At 40.9% G+C, this 18,280-nt stretch overlaps 1 protein-coding gene across 8 annotated transcripts in view; it reads right to left on the minus strand.

The window, feature by feature from the left end:
- Nucleotides 1-18,280, minus strand: part of ITPRID1 (ITPR interacting domain containing 1) — a 68,329-nt gene that overhangs the window by 24,347 nt on the left and 25,702 nt on the right. For all 8 annotated transcript variants that reach the window (XM_048839015.2, XM_048839019.2, XM_048839014.2 and 5 more), the window contains 2 exons: nucleotides 12,884-13,473; nucleotides 11,306-11,360 (listed from right to left, as the gene is read on the minus strand). In XM_048839015.2, the coding sequence (XP_048694972.2) occupies nucleotides 11,306-11,360; nucleotides 12,884-13,473 (645 nt within the window). The remainder of the gene's footprint in view (nucleotides 1-11,305; nucleotides 11,361-12,883; nucleotides 13,474-18,280) is intronic.

Below are 18,280 nucleotides of genomic sequence, written 5' to 3' on the forward strand. Positions count from 1 at the left end.
AGTGGTGTCGACACCGCACTGTGCTGACAGGAGACGCTCTCCCACCGACTTACCTTACGCTTCTCAGGGAGCTAGAGTACAGACATCGATGAGAGATTGCTCTGCCATTGACTTAGCTTGTCTTCACCAGACCCACTAAAATCGACACCGCTGCATCAATCGCAGCAGTGACCTCAAATGGGTGTTGTGTTTAATAATGCAAATAATGCTGGGTGAATGCAGCAAAGAAGTATCCAATACCATTCACATGAATTTTAAAATAAATTCACTTGGGCCATGATCACACCTCGTTTGTCTTTCATGAGCATTTGAATACTTAAGATTTATTGGCACAAATATTCATAATTTTTGAAGTTGAATGAATATTTGAAGAAACTGAATTTTAAATTCACACATATGAAAATGCACATCAAAGTGCTCACCTGCCCATCCAGTCACAGAAGAGAAAAAATACGAGGTGACTTATCTGCCCAACAGCAAGCAAGCAATGTGGCTCAAATTGTAAATACGTGTGATTAACCCACACAGTGTACATTTTTCTAAAAAATATCCAGCACATATATTTGACTAATAAATACATTCCAAGAAACAGAGATCAGGGATATTTTGTAAGGGGGGAAAAAAAGGCTGAAGGAGTCCTTCTGAATTATTCAGTCAGCTGTATTTGTAAAGCACTTTGCAGTCTTTCACACAAAGCTCTCAAGGTATTTGCATAATAATAAATCATGAGTTTCTCCTCATCTAACCCGATTCAGCAGGATACGTAAGCATATGCCTAACTCTAAGCAGTGAGTAGTCCCAGTGTAACTATGGTAAGCTACCACTGTGATGAAATTCAGGTCTCCTGCAGCTATTACATGGTGGTGGTGGATCTTGAATGGCAACATCTGATTACAGATTGGATGTTCTCGTTTCTAAAAACGTATATATAAAAAATCAAACAAGCATGAAAACAAATTAGAGTGACTTGTAAAAAATTAAAGCTCAGGTTTTAAACTGACTTTAGATGCCTAACTTAGGCACCTAAATCCATATATAGGTCACTTTTATATAGAAGCCTATCATCAAAGGTGCCAAATATCAAAACTCTAACAGAAGAAACTGGGCATAGGCACTGACTCCGTGGGTGCTCTGGGGCTGGAGCACCCATGGGGAAAAAATGTTGGGTGCTGAGCACCCCCTGGAAGCCCCCCCAATCAGCTCCTCCCATCCCCACAGCACCTCCCACCCGCCACGATTCACCGCGTTCAGGAGGCTTTGGGGGGAGGGGGAGGAGTGAGGACATGGGGTGGTCGGGGGAGGGGGCAAACTGTGTGCGAAGAAGCGGGGCAGGGGTGGAGCGGGGAGAGGCAGGGTGGGGGTGAGGCCTTGGGTGACGGGGTGGAGTGGGGGCAGGGCTTCAGGGGGTCATGCACCCCCTAGCACTTTGGAAAGTCGGTGCCTGTGAAACTGGGAGTTTGGCACCTTTGGAGATCAGGTCTCTTTTAGTACCCCCCACCTCCATAACCTACTTAAAGCAGGACACTTTAGGTGCCTCACTTTAGGTACAAAGTTTGCAAATGTCAGTCTTAATATTTACCTGCAGGAGTGCACCTCATGATGTCAAGACAAAACATTGTGGTACTTAAAATGCTGGTTTTTGTCTTGAAGGATGGACAAAAGAAATAGTCTACTAAAATTAGAGCTGTATTAACTTTGGAATAGGTACTGACTATGCCTCATTTATACCCCCCAACCCTATCGGTGGCAGTTGTTGCAGATTCCTGTGGTGTCTCTGCCCCATCTATATACTGTAATACCACTAGCTAGGTTTGTATGTCATCTTTCACCACAATAAAACCTTACCTACAGCATCTATCAACAGGAAATTCCTACCCAGTTATGTCCCACTATCTCCAAACCAACCTGCTGTATCAGGGCTGAGTAGATCCGATTATTCTTATTAGTTATTTGTATTGCCATAGTGCCTAGGAGCCCCAGTCATAGACCAGGAGCCTATTGTGCTAGGCACCGTACAAAGAACAAAAACACTGTCCCTGCCCCAAAGAGTTTGCAATCTAAGTGTGAGATAAGAGATAACAGATGGATACAGACAGACCAATGGGGAGACTACAAGGAAACAATGAGACAATATTGCTCAGCATGATAGGCAGGGAGCTCAGATTTAATTGGGTATGGGTCCTGCTTTTGAGCAGGGGTTGGACTAGATGACCTCCTGAGGTCCCTTCCAACCCTGATATTCTATGATTCTATGATTCTATGATTCAATCTAATTGCTATCAGATCATCATTTGGAGAAGGTTAAAGTAACTAGAATAAAGGATAAAGAATCATCTGTATCCGGACTGATTGATACTCCACACTCTTCTGTTCCCCGAACTGCCACAACCAAATCTAGTAAAACTCCCTCTGGAATAGTTATTTGTTGTCAGATATACAGTGGGCTTACAACTATTATCTGAGCCGAGGCCTCTTCGCAGTCCATTGGAGTTTTGCACAGTACAAGAAAATATTTCATCTAGGCATCTGGATGCAAAAACAAAAAGATAAACAGCTTACAAATGAGCATGTGGGCCCCTCAAGTATGTGACCAAAATGTCTTTCGCTAACCTGGGTTGCACATCTGCAGGGCAGCTCCACATCATTGCCAAAATGGGGGAGTGCAAAACTGCCACAAGTGCACATTCTGCCTACTCTAAAGGGCTGTTTTTCAGCTGTTCTGAGTACTAATATCCATGCCATGCACACTTAGTGTCACTGAAATACAAAACAGCAAGTTTATGATTCAAACATATTTTCTGAAGCATTTAAAAACTTTTATTTTCGCCACTGCAGAAGTAAAAATGTACAGATTGGATGGTGCTAGCAAATCTTTGTTTATATTTACTTTTTCAATAGAAACAATATGAGACCCAATTCTACAACCCTCTCTCATGTTTATAGTCTGTCGCCTTCTAGGAATGCCCATTTCAATGGGATTTATCACCGGAGTAAGGGCTGCCCAACTAAACGCATCGCCATATGACTAGACCTGACAACAGAACAACATGCATCAGCATAGGAGAATGATCACCAGGTGGCAGCAGCAGACAAACTAAAACTTCAGTTTTCAGTGCTGGAATAAACGACAGTTTTTATTAATGCTCTTCCACTGATCTTTGTTTTAAACAAAACTACAGTAGAAGTTAGACAAATCCTCTTATCTGAAACCCACATTATAGGAAACTGGGTTATGTGCCCCATGATGCATCAGTTACATCCTATTCAAAATGCAGGTTAGCTAGGAAGTTTTTCCCGAGATTTAATCTAAATCTGCTATGCTGTAGTTTGAACCCACTGCCTCTTGTCCTGCCCTTTGTGGCAAGAGAGAACAACTTGTCTCCATCTTTTTCATGGCAGCCTTTCAAGTATTTGAAGACCGCTATCATGTCCCCCCTCAATTTCCTCTTTTCCAAACTACCCAGTTCCTTCAGCCTTTGCTCATATGGGTTGCAATGCATCCCTTTTATCATCTTTGTCACTTGCCTCTGGATCCTTCCCATTTTCTCTACATCCTTTCTATGCATTGGTGACCAAAATTGGACACAGTGCTCCAGCTGAGGTCTAACCAGCTCTGGACAGAGCAGTACTATCACCTCCTAGGACTTGCATGCTATGCCTCTGTTAATGCAACTTAAAATTGCATTTGCTTTTTTTGCAACAGCATCACACTGTTAACACATGTTGAGTTTGTGATCCACCACATATTATCAGTATCATACACAATCCTGTACCAAACACAATTATTATTATTATTTATTTGTATTTTGGTATTGCATAGGAGCCCCAGTCATAGATAAGAACCCTGTTTGTGCTGTACAAACACAAAGCAAAGAGACAAGTTCCTGCCCCCCAGAGAGCTTATAACAAGAATAAAAAACTTCAAGGCACCCAGGGTCCCCAGAGATCTTGCTGTATAATTATTCTACTTTTACTAAAGAACCCTCTTACCCTCCTTCTCAAACAGTCTGGCCTGTTATTCTTTCTGTTATCACAGATAACACTGATACATCTAAGATGTCATGTACATTTTCAGTTATATGGTGGCTATATTGTAGATAATTGTGCAATTTTCTCTCCTGTTTTCTTCCTCCCACTGTACACGCTATTATTTATTATCACATGTTTTTATAAGACACCCATCACCGTGGTATAGCGGCACGCTTCACATAATTTGAAAGGGAACTATATTTTCCACATATTAGGAGCAAAATGTATTTAGTTATTTTGATTTAAAAGTGATTATCCCAAGCTCTAAGCATTTCATAAGATTAAATCACGCAGAATAAAAATAAATGTACACAACATCCTGTAAACTAGCCATATAACAACCACAGAATAACTAGCACATCACCATAGCCCTCAGCTTTCAACCTATTCCCACCCAAAACACCTGAGGAATTAGGCGCTTTGCATCATGTTCCTCATGAGCCCTATGATTTAGAAAATAGTGAAATGGCTAGGGCACTCTCTCTCTCTCTCTCTCTCTCTCTCTCTAAAAGCATATGCTTTCATAGCTCACATTTAGTAGAAAGCCTTGATGAGGAGTGGAACTGGTTGAAAAGTTTCTCTAGAACACCTTTGTAAATGAAGAAAATTCTGTTTTTCTATAAAAAATAAATGAGCATATGCCTTGTGTGTTTTCCAACCACCCCAGAATTGCAGAAGGAAAATTTAGATGAAAATGGAAAAAATGTTGTTTAATTAAAATTTTTTATGGGGAAAAAATATTTCCCAACAATCTCGAGTGAACAAAATGTTGCAATTTACTAGAAAGGCCAGAATTGAGTTCTGCAAACTTCAGAAGCGGGGGTTCCTTACTGAAAATGCCTCATCTTTGGCTCCAGCAACCACACCCTTAGGCCAATTGGGTCAGAGTGAGAGCGAGAGAGTATTGTCTTTAAGGTATCGGGGGTGGGGTCATTTTAGGTTTGATGATACTGCTCAACACGTTGAATTTCACACATTTTCACTGGGAATAGTCCAGGGCACAGGTGTGATATGCTCTGACAACCGACTTCACTCAGAGGGTAGGCAGCTGCTTTCTGCACTAGTCAGAGCTTCTGAGGGGCTTTCTTGCTTAGTCATAAACAGACTGCATTGGCAAGTCTAGAAATAATGAAGGTGTGAATGAGCAATGTGAGATCTGCCTTTTAGAGGAAAGGTTTTAGGTAGTGATGCATGATCAGAATTATTTCTAGCCCTTGATACAATTTGGGAGTCTAAGAGAAGTGATTAATCTAGCTAAACCCTGAGATTACAGCCCACTTTGGCAATGGTCTTTTATCCTCCTTCAATTGATGCAGCTTTAGACTTTGCCAGGTCCTCCCTGTATTTTTCCTTGCCAGCCAGCATCACCTCCATCTTATTAGTAATTGAGCATCAGCCAATTGGCTTTAATCCATCTTCCAATCCCTGCCAAACTTCGGGAGAGCCTGGTGATGGCTATGTCTGGTTCTGATGAAAATGAGATGTAGAACTAAGTGTCATCAGCATACAGATGACATTGCAGATATTATTTCACAATCTCCCCAAGTGGCAACTGCAGAGAGGTATGAATAAAAAGAAATGACAGGACTGAACTCCTGTGGGATTCAACAGCCGAGTGCCCTGATGAAGGAGGAGGAGTCACTCGAAACCAGCCTATAGAATCACCCCAAACAGAATGAACATTCCCCCCTTCCCTGCCAGGTCCAGTAACACTCTCTGCTAAATGGTATCAAAAACCTCTGAAAGGTCAGCATGGATGACTTGATATGAAGCTCATCAGCGAATGCTATTAGCTCTGTTTCTACGCTATTGTCCAGCCAGAAGCCTGACTAGAAGGGGATTTAAGGACTTCAGGATATCAGATTTCGGGTTAGACCCATCATGGCCCTCTCAATGATCTCAACCAGAAAGAAAAGGCTTAGCAGCAGCCCGCAGTGGACAAAGCGATGTTAATTCTTTGGGGCTGGGAGCATTTTTTGTTCTGTTTGTATGGCATCTAGCGCAACGGGGGCCTAGGACATGAATGGGGCTCATAAGCATTACCACAGCACATATAAGTCACAATATTGGTGTCCATTTTTTTAAGTATGTTTGACCACAATTTGTTCGCAACTTCCCTGCAGCTTTCCCTCTCTGAGGGAGGGATTAGATCCAAATCACAATAGCTTACAATCACTTAAATACCTCTTACCAGAATACTGCATAAGACTCATTTGGAGGGTGGGGCTGGGGCAGCACAGCAAATCCTTGTTCTTTGACCCAGTATCCACTTTGACCCTAGCTCCACAGAGGTCATTCTGAATCTGTTGGAACTTCTCTGTGAAGAACTCAAGTTCCTCAGTGCAGAAAGAAGCCACCCAGAAGAGTTCCACTGTTCAGCGTGTCCACTGTGGTCATCACAGAGGACAGGAAAGCCCACCTATCTCCCACAACAGCTATAGCAAAGTAACAGTCGTATAGAAAATATTTGGGACCGAGCCACTCCATTACACCATGCTTACGCAGAAATAATTCCACTGAAGTTAAGGGAATTACATCAGTGTAAAACCCATGTAACAGAGTGGAAAATCAGCCCCCTTGATGTCACAGGCAACAAGATCCATCACTGGATTTTCACCAGCAATGCTCTCATTTCCTTCTCTCTCACCCCATCTGTTGGAGGTCATTATTACAATAAGGTCACTTGTCAGGACTGTTCAGAAAGTGGGGACATTTAAGGACCATAGCGTAAATAGTCACATTGTGACAGTTCTAGTGGTAACCAGGACTGTGAACTACCTTGTTACCCCCTTCCGCTGGCGAGAAGGAATCTTTCTTATGGTAGCTGGCTCTTTGTTGTTACTATTTTGCTAAATATTAAAAATGATGAGAGGCAACAGGAAAATCCGGATGTAGCAGAAACATGGAAATAAATGTGGATTCCTTTCCCATACTCATGGTGGCATGGAGCAATCAATGCCATGCACGTTACAATAAAGAAGAAACAGGTTTCACATGGTTGGAACACAGTCAATTAAGAAAAATACTGATTGCATTCTGGAAATATTCCCATGGTGCCACACTGTATGTGGAGTTGGTGGGTAGGAGGAGTGAAGGTGTGATAATTAAAAGAATTGCTACTTGATAAGTCACAGGAGCTAATGTGTTAGCTTAGCATCCTGGGAAGCTAGAATGTTCCCAGCTGCTGCGAAGACGGAGTATAGTTTGATCCCTAGCACCATTCGTTGGGACAAGATGAATCACAAATGCTCTAATAGTGAGTTTCCATGTCACAATGTGCCAGATGGAGGTGGTTACTTCCCTGATTGATTGCCTTTTGGGCTACAAAGAGGTTTTCCAGCAGGCTAATGCCTTTATGTTGGCACACAACCTTCAGGGATCGGCAGGTCCTTCTTTGGTCAATACCACATTGGAATCCCTGCATAGCAATAGTGTGGCTCCCCTAATGGGGAAAGGCATTGAGGAGTAAAGAAGAAAGAAGTGGGAGTGAACGAATACAATATTGTACAAAAATAAACCTCAGATCCCTTGCATCCCTAATAGACATTGCTGCAAATGAATCTTCAGACACGTGCTGAGTTAACGGGCATGAACAACAACAAAACATCCTTTAGTTAAACCCAATACTTTACAAAGGCTAATTGAAAACGGAAGGAACGATGGGGGGTAGAGAGAGAGAGAACAGCTCTATTGTCAAGTATCGAATATGAAATCCCTGCAACAGATGAGTTTACATGCAAGCCTGCACCCCATCAGGGCAAAGATACAGTGGAGTTATTTCCCTCAGAACACAACAGCACCAGTCCCTTGCACTGCCCAGCTAGCTTTCTCGACTGTGAGCTTTAGAATATAAACAGCCAATAAGTAAGAGCAATAACTATAGCTTCCTGCTGGGAGCTAACTCTGCCTGTCATGCATTTGCTGGGTCCTAATACAGGACAGTGAATAAAGCTTCATTACAGAACAATGGAGTTAGCTGCCAGAGCCTACAGATTTGAATAAACAACAAATAAGCAACATCTGCTCCAGCATATGTGTATGGTAAAAAAAAAAAAAGTCACAAAATAAAAGAATTTGTAAATGCCAAAAGCAACACTAAACTGCCAGTGCTACTGTAGAGTGAATTTTTAATTGCACATGCATACAGGCAGGCTGTGGGTATTAGTCTCACATATGTCTGGTTGCTGCCAACCTGGGAGTATAGATGAATTTAATTAAATAAGGATTATCCCTGTTCCCCAGTACAATTACTTATTTATAACAATGATAAAATTGCCTAATAAAAAATTGTAATATTTTTTTTAAAACAGAGCTAGAAAACACTGTTTTCCTTGTAAGTCATTCAGGGATGTTTGGGGGGTTGAGTGTCTTTTAAAATTAAGTCTCAGCATTCTGCCAAGAGAGAAAAGAAGAAGAAGAAAAAAGCCTTATCATAAAGCCTGCTGCATTTAAACAGCCAAAATCTACATGATGGAGAAATATAAAGAAGACACACAGGAGACAGGGAATTGGCTTTCATGGGGAGTGTAGAAAATTAAGCAATTGGACTAAAATTGAGGCCAGGCTACAGAGCCCAGGGAAAAGACCATTAGGGCAAGTACTTCAATAAGTCACCCATTTCTAATATGCTCCCTTTATGCAAAATACTCTGTTGCTAGTTAGCCCTACTTCTTCATCACCTAGCACTACTTCCAGAGGTAATGGAGTGGAACAGCTTCCATTCCATCCCTGTTTTCAGAGGCTTGTAACTTATGTTTCTTACAATAGATCCTGCTGGCCATCCGAGAAAGGGGTCCCATTGTGCTAGTTACTGTACAAACACAGTAACAGACAGTCCCTGCCCCCAAAGATATTACAATCTACATTTAAATTTGGTAACATTCACTTTTGGGGCTGTTTTCCATAATTAGGGTCCTATTCGGCAAAGCACTTCAGCATGTGGCTTTAACCATGTGCTTAAGTCTATCCCTGTCCTGGAATGCACTTAAGGACATACTTAACTTTAAATACACGTTTAAGTTCATCAGTATTCAATTTAAGTTAAGCATATGCTTACGTGCTTTGGTGAATTGGGGCCTTAGGGTTAGATCCACAGAGAGGACTTAGACTCAGTGGTGCAACAGTCTAGATACCTGGCCCCCAACAGAATCCACAGTTCTGAGTTAGGTACCTAAATACATTAGAGGATCTGGCCCCATATTGTCTTCGTTGAAATTAAGACAAGTATCAATAATACCATAACAACAGAGAAAGATCAGAATTTAAATCACATGCTGAAATAACATTTTGGAACTACACCTTGTGTCACAGACATTAATATAATACGTGTACTATTTACTTATATGATATTGGTTGGCCATTTAATTGGATGACAAAGCACTGCCGTCAGTAGAGGCAAAGTAATCACATTCTACATACTGTACCATGAAATCACAACTAAGCACATGCTTATTTCTGTGTTTTAGACCAGAATGCATGGTACCTAGTTATTCCTTTACTTATGGTGAGAACAGTATAATTATGCAATCTGGAGCAATTAATACCATTTGTCATTACATGGTACAGTAATTCACTGGAGCTGGACAAATAGTAGGAAACTCTATTTGTGAGCATTTTAGCAAATCCTGAAATGGGTTGACTGCGTTCACTCTCTGTGAATACTTGTGCAAATGAGGTTTTCTTTGCACAAATGTTGGGGAATGAGCTGTAGCTCACGAAAGCTCATGCTCAAATAAATTGGTTAGTCTCTAAGGTGCCACAAGTACTCCTTTTCTTTTTGCGAATACAGACTAACACGGCTGTTCCTCTGAAACCTGTTCTTTGTGTGAATACCAGTATGAAGATTATTTATGCATTGGTGTGGGAGCTTGTCTCTATTTATAAAGATTCAGTTGTCATTCAGGAAGCAGAAACAAAACAATACCATGTAACTGAGGTGATTAACACACCATGAATAGCAAACAAGGGGACCTTATCCAAAGCCCAGTGACGTCAATGAGGGTATGTCTACACTGCAATAAAAACACCAGTGGCTGGCCTGTGTCAGGTGACTACGGCTCACAGGCCTTGGCCTGCGGGGTTGTTTAATTAGCGGGTAAATATTTAGGCTCAGGCTGGCCACTGGAGAGTCCCAGAGTCCAGGCTCCATCCCGAACCTGAACGTCTACACTGCAATTTTTTAGTCCCACAAGCTCTGGTCAGGTGACAAGGGACATTGAAGGTGTTTTATTGCAGTGTCGACATACCCTTGAGAGTCTTTCCATTGATATCAGTGGTCTTTGGATCAGGCCCATAGTGAACAGCCAAAGACAGGACCAAAACAAACAATCCATAAGCTGAAATACATAAGCATTCAATAAACTCAGTATGTGGGTGTATCACTAACACACTCATTCAAACAAAAACCTGCTCACAGATCATTTGGAAACAGAAAGAAAGAAAGGCTGTCGGATAAATTATTCACTGCAAATAGTTTGATCAGCTCTAGCATTTACTAAGTGAAGCTTATGCACTTGGGGTGAATTCCTGGCCTTACTGCAGTCAACGGGACTTGTGCCATTGACTACACTGCCACCAAGATGTCACCCTTGAAGATGACAACTCTTGGGTAAATTAATGGGATGTATGGATGATTAGCATCTATGGATATCAGGCCACTTATTTATGTGACTAAATATGGATTTGCATTTAAATAATCAATATCATTCTGTGAGGCCCACCAAGGTGTCTCCCTTTATTCCTGGCTGTCTGTTCCTTGCCACTCTCAAGCTCAATTACATAACGACTCTCCCCTGCTCTGGAGTTTGTCACTGCTGCTTTGAACACAGCTAGAGGGAGTAACTTGAGAATGCTGCTAGACATTCTCCAGCCTGCTTCTCCAGCACTCCCCATCCATCTCTCTAGCAGAAAGAGCTCAGGACTCAAACTCAGGTCCTCCCACAGGATGTCAAGACACACTTCCACTTTACTGTCTGTCCAGTTTGCACTTTAAGCCTTTAAGCACTTAATGCAGACCCAGCCTGGCAATGAGTTGTGTATGAACAGACCTCTAAGCATACACACATATAGCCCCTTTGACTTGGTGTGCATACTTGTAAGCCACATTATTTTATTAATGCTCGTTTGGTTGGCACATTTATAGTTGTGCATCCAAACTGCATAGATGGTAGGAGCAGCTAGAGAATGCACTCTGCAAGAGATGAGAAATTAGAAAAAATACATAGCAAAATTAAGTTTTGTTTTTTTTTAAAGCTACATTTTATTTGTTAATACCCACCTGAAGTGCTGCCATGAAGATTTCCCCCTGGAGTTTCATCCTCAAAGCTCTGGATCTGAGACAGAAAAAAAAAAAAAACCACAAAAGCAAAAACAGCTTATTTATTATTACAAGTGTATTTCCCCTTTTAGAATTAAGAATTTCCAACTGAAATATTGTTAAATCTTCTTTCAGTGGCTCTTGTTTTTATTACTGTTTAGTATTTTAAGCCAGGATCTAGTCCTAGTCACCCTCCAACTCCCATATTTAAGTGTCAATGGACAAAGGCCCCCTACCCCTGTACTATACATTCAAGCTCTTGCCACTGAACTGGCTCAAACAAATGCCCCTCAGAAAATGTGCCTTTATTAGCATAAATCAGACCTATGGGGCCAAATTCTTGCAATGAGGTGTAAAGAAGGGAAGGATTTTGCTCAGAGAATGTATTTAGAGAAGCACCCCAACCTCCTATATAGGGATTGGTGCCTCCATTGTGCTAGATGCTCTTCAAAACTCATGCGGCTAGTTTGGACCTTTTAATCCACTGTGCTGAACCACACTGTCTCAGAGAGGTGCAATAGTGTTTCATGTGTTTCTCTGCAAGCTGGGATGGGGGAGGTCAGCATCATGACCCCAACCTTGCAGTCAGGGCTTAGCATTTTTCTTAGCCACTGTAGGTGAATGTAGGCTGGGACAAAACTCTTAGAGCAAAAGAAAAAACTTGAAACAGGACTCAGCTGAACGAGCCTCTTCTCCATGGATCCAGAATCCCACCTCCCCCAGATGACCCTTGAAAGTGGAAACCTTCCTGAATCTGCTGCCATCTTCTACAGAGGAGGCATGCCACCTCTCTATTTCGCTCTCAAGTTCCAATTGTCTGTAGTGGATTGCTGGCTGTATCCTCTCCCCATTTCCTTGGTTCTTCAGGGAGACCCTAATTGTTGGCCTCCTTCCCCTATCTTTAGTCTTTGGGTGGCTGGAAAGATAAGCCTGCTCCTCTGTGCATCCTATTAGAATGGCCAGTATAGGGTAGTAGCCTTCCTGGACCTCTTTCTGCAGCAATGGGACCAGACACACTCCAGATGATCCCACTGTTGCAACTGCACACTGATCTTATATAAGACTAGGATTGACAAACACTCCAGGTTATGCTGCACCACACTGACCCTGATCCACTTCCCATTGCTCCTAAAATGTATTGACAGCAGAACATCAGGGTCTAGAGCCATTCCATGGAATGTGGATCAGAGGACAAGCCATTTCTTTGAATGAGCTTGTTTTTAGGACACAGAGTTTAAGGAACAACTGCTGGAAAGCATATTGGCATTTTATCCGATAGTACTTGTTGACACAATCATGGCTTTTTGAGTAACACCTGTGCCAAATTTTTTGACAGTAGTTTATACCTAAATTGAAAACCTTAAACAGTCTATAACACACAGAGAAAGGGGTCTGGCTTCTCTCCCTGGTGCAGGGATATGATGTTTGAAAACATTCTACTTTAGCTCTCATCTTGGAGGAGAGAAGCCAGATCTATACTTGTATTTACCATCTGTATATGCACATTGTCATTATACGGTACATAGAAATCTGCCTTACCTCTTCCATTTCAAATGAATCTGGAGGCTTGTCCTTTGTACCAGACACCCTTCTGAGCATGTGAGTCAAGAGCAAATTGGACTCCTTCCTTGGTCTGTCTTTGACAGCCATCTCCGATGCAGAAGGAATCTGGGGCTGCTTTATAGGTATATATGACAAAACCTGAGATTTCCCTGTTGGAGCCTGTGGCAGCCGGGATAATGTCAGTGCATCATCCTCAGTGGAAGACTGTTCCTCTCTCAGACCCACCAAGGTATTATTTTCAGAAAAGCCAGTCCTGATTGCTATGCATTGGTCCATCTCAGCGTAGATGGGAGACTGTTCTTCTCTATCCTTGAATGACTCTGAATTTCCAGAAGCCTGAGCACTCCTTTGCAGTACTATTGCCTGTCTAGAAGCTTTTCTCAGGAAATGACCTAGCCTTCTCCGCTTCACTCGTGTGGCCTCAGCTTTGTTCCTCTGAATGTCCGTCATGCTCTTTTCTTCCCCATTACTCTCCTCTGATTTCTGTTGCTGGGTGTTAACACCATTCAGCAAAGAGGAGAAGGCACTAGTCACATGATCCAGGACTTCCAGTTGTCGAAAACGCCCTTGAGTTTGATAGAAAGGGATGAAAAGGTCCATTGTTAAAACAGAAAAGAATGATGCAGTCATGACCTAAACTAACACTATCAGGTTACACACAGTTGTCAAGGCAGTTCAGCCTTTCCCCTCGGCTTTCTTCAGAGAGACTGGGAATTCTTCAAATAACAGGCTGCTTTGGGAAAGAAATGCTAGGGCTTTTCCAGATCCCTTTATTATGGATTCTTTTTTATCCATATTTTAAAGGCCAAATTTTGAAGAGTGGTTTCCAAAGTTCTGCAACCAAAATTTGCACGGCATACAGAGAGAGGTGCATGAATATGGCTTTGGGAGCCTAACTTGAGACTCAAAGACTCAGCAAAGAATATAAACATGTGCTTAAACTGAACTTTAAAGAGCGTGAGCTACACTATGGGCCCTATAATCCATGCTGGCAGTTAACACGGGATTTAAAGGGCCCTTAGTGTAAATGAGAATCACTCCCTAACTGCTTTATTGAATAGGGATGGATTTAGGTGCTTAAAAATAAACATGTGCTTAAGTGCTTTGCTAAATTGGGGCCATGCATGTTACATGTATGTGAATTAAGATGAACTGTATATTTGAAACAATTGACTACCTTCTGGAGCATAATTAATTTTAAAACTTTTCACTGTTAATGAACACATTAAGGGCCTGATCCAGAGTTCACTGAAGTCAACCAGAGTCTTTCCATTGACTTCAAATGGGTTTAGGATCAGGGTTATAATGGCTTGATTGTGCAAGTCTTAAATCGGGTAGTACTTATAGAAGCAGTTTCATTGAGCTCATTGGGTCTTCTTGTGTTAATACTACTCAGCATAAGTAAGGGCTGGAGAATCAAGCCTCAATTTCCCAAATACCATAAGCCAGATCTGATTCCAGTTATTAAGACTGAATAGCGATTTGTACTATGAGTCACCCCACTGAGCTCAGTTGGTCTACCCAGAGTACGGTGCTACTCACTGTGTATCAGAATCAGTTCTCAAATACTTACAGTTGGCTATCATCCAAGACTCCTATAAATGTATAAACCCTTTAACTGGTAGCGATTAAGAACTGTAATTTATGTCAATAAATAGTTCACTGAATTAACCAATACAACCCCTAAAGGCTCTGTTCTTGCAAGAAGTGCATTGTCCTCCACAGACAGAGCAGAATGCACACACACAGAAGTTTCATAAGGTTCCCACAGCTTGTTAAGCTTATTAAGTCTCTGTAATTTGCTGGCAAATATTATTCCACAGCATAACAGCTCAAGGGAGATGATTTAATTTTTCATCTGTTTTATTAAAAAAAAAAAAAAAACCCCAAAGAATTTTGGAGATTTCCATCATTGTAAAATGTTGTCAGGTTATTGATAAAAGGAGCTACAACACATCTGCCTGTATATTGTGTCCCAAACCCTTCCTGAGGCAATGAAAATGTCAGAAGGGCTCCTGATTCCTTGAGAAATTCACTGAGGGGAATAGATGGCAAAGTTCTAACATTCTTGGCTTCTGTGTCTCCTAGTGAGCAGCCAAATTTATTGCATGTATTCTGCATGCAAACTGTTAAAGCCGCTTCACTGATGATTAGACAACAAGGGGATATTTAACATGGATCTGAGCTGGGTCTGTGCATGAGGGACCAATATCATGACATATAATTCCTGACTGTTACCATTTCTCTCTGAGACTCATGTTTTTCCAAACACTGGGATGGCAAAATCCGCTGAAGTTAAAAATCAGGCAAAGTCTTTTTAAGGACAATGACAAAGCTTTCACTAGCTCTGGTTAAAAACTAGTCATTGGATCTATCAGTATACAGAGTACACAGTGGTATTTTGGGATATAAAGATTTTATTGGCATGAGTTTGGGATGATGGTATGACTCACTCATGGCTTTGCATATCAATGATGCCATCACATATTCTCCAAATAAAACATATATCCTCAGTATTGTACATTGTTAGGCTGTTAACTGTGTCAGGATGTAAAAATGCCAATTTCTAATCTCTTCTGAATTATTAGTGACAGAATTGTCTAACGTTTCTGATTTAAATCAGAACCACCTTTTATAGTTTGAAATAGATTGCAAAAGCAAAACAACATGTCAAAAACTATCTCAGTTTCTGACAGCTAATGAATGAATCAAATGATGAGGAAAAAGAGAAGCAAGCAATAATTCACTAATTGTGAATGTAATCAATGCACAGGGTCAAATCCATCCTTTGTGTAACTACACTGACTTCAACCAAGTCACTGGAGGAACCACATCAGGCTAACATTGCTTCATTGCTTAATCCTCCCCTTGCAGGCAGCCCCATTGATTTCAATGGGATCTCTCCAAGGAGTAATGTTTAAACATGTGAGCAAGATGAGCAGGTCTGAATTTAGCCCACATTACTTACCGAGCTTTTAGCTCTTTTCCTAAATACTAAGGACCCAACCGTGCCAATCCTTACTCACTCAAGTAATCCTTGCCCATGCATGCAATCCCACTGAAGACAATTAGACTACTCATGTGAATCAGGGCCTATTCACATTATAGCTGTGAGATCCTGATAACAGTACAGTTATCCCCACAGCCATTTACAACACAGCTGAAATCTGTAGTGTAGATGAGACTAAGTCAGGGGTAGTCATTAGGCAGACTGCGGGCCAAATCTAGATCGCCAGATGCTTTTTGAATGAACCCCGAAATCTTTTTATTTACTACTTATCATTATTGTTATTACTTTTTTTATTATTTTCTCTGGAGCCTGGACCTTGACCATCCCTTGACCAAGAAATTTGGACCTTGACAAAAAAATAATGGCCTACCCCTGCCTTAAGGAATAGAGATGAGACACTAGAATTTGCAGTTGTGTTGTAATTGTCTCAGGATAATTATGTTGTAAACAAGCCCACTGACTCAGTTATACAGCATGTGTAATTTGGTCAGTGTCTAAGAATTTGTAAGGTCAGGTCTCAAATAGCTGAGAAAAAAACACACATTTTAGTTTATCTTTACCTAAATCCCAAGGTAAATTGTCTAGAAGACTACTATAAGGATTTAGAATCTCATAAGAGGCCATCACTGAAATGAATGAGGGGCCTTTTGAGTTTCTAGTGGTGACTGGAAATTTTCCAACAAAATGTTTTTTAAATGGAAAATGCAGTTTCTGCAAAAATATTTCCATTAAAAAAGATTAAGCAAAATTGAAATGTTTATTTACCAGTTTGAAAATCAAAATGAAATATTTAATTTTGGTTCATGTCATCTTGGTTTGTCGAACTGAAATGCTTCATTTCAGATCAGCTCTACAATGATGCATTGCAGTCTCCCCTCTGATTGAACTGCTGTGATGGATCATGGGAGTCATAAGACCACAGTAGATCTGAGAGATGTAGTCTGGCTGGGGACTCTAGCCCATAAAGAAGAATGAGTGCATGAGGCACCCAAATTACAACTCAGACGAAGCACCATGGAAGCTCAGGAGTACACAAATGAGTGTTAAAATGAAAGGAAATTTTTTAGATTTGTGAATGTTGAAATGTTTTCTTCGGATCAAATTAAGGCTGAGGATTAATCACAGTTAACTCATGCGATTAACTCAAAAAATGAATTGCGATTAAAAAAATTAATCGCCATTAATCGCAGTTTTAATTGCACTGTTAAACAATAGAATACCAACTGAAATTTATTAAATATTTTGTATGTTTTTCTACATTTTCATATATATTGTATTCTGTGTTGTAATTGAAATCAAAGTGTATATTATTTTTATGACAAATATTTGCACTGCAAAAATGATTAACAAAATAAATAGTATTTTTCAATTCACCTCATACAAGTACTGTAATGTAATCTCTTTGTCATGAAAATGCAACATACAATTGTAGATTTTTTTGTTACATAACTGCACTCAAAAACAAAACAATGTAAAACTTCAGAGCCTACAAGTCCACTCAGTCCTACTTCTTGTTCAGCCAATCACTAAGACAAACAAGTTTGTTTATATTTACAGGAGATAATGCTGCCCGCTTCTTATTTTCAATGTCACCTGAAAGTGAGAACAGACATTCGCATAGCACTTTTGTAACTGGCATTGCAAGGTATTTACATGCCAGATATGCTAAACATTTGTATGCCCCTTCATGCTTTGGCCACCATTCCAGAGGACATGTTTCCATGCCGATGATGCTCATTAAAAAAAAATAATGCATTAATTAAATTTGTGACTGAACTCTTTGGGGCGAGAATTTGTATGTCCCCTGCTCCGTTTTACCCACATTCTGCAGTATATTTCATGTAAGAGCAGTCTTGGATGATGACCAAGTGCATGTTGTTTATTTTAAGAACACTTTCACTGCAGATTTGACAAAACACAAAGAAGGTACCAATGTGAGATTTCTAAAGATAGCTACAGCACTTGACCCCAGGTTTACGAATCTGAAGTGCCTTCCAAAATCTGAGAGGGACAAGGTGTGGAACTTGCTTTCAGAAGTCTTAGAAGAGCAACGCTCTGATGCGGAAACTACAGGACCCGAACCACCAAAAAAGAAAATCAACCTTCCGCTTGTGGCATCTGACTCAGATAATGAAAGTGAACATGCGTCCGTCCGCATCATCAGCATGGACATATGTCCCCTGGAATGGTGGTTGAAGCATGAAGGGACATATGAATCTTTTAGCGCTTCTGGCATATAAATATCTTGCGACACCGGCTACAACAGTGCCATGAGAACACCTATTCTCACTTTTAGGTGACATTGTAAACAAGAAGTGGGCAGCATTACCTCCTGCAAATGTAAACAAACTTGTTTGTCTGAG

Source organism: Caretta caretta, chromosome 2, assembly GCF_965140235.1.
Source record: "Caretta caretta isolate rCarCar2 chromosome 2, rCarCar1.hap1, whole genome shotgun sequence".
Lineage (NCBI taxonomy): Eukaryota > Metazoa > Chordata > Testudines > Cheloniidae > Caretta > Caretta caretta.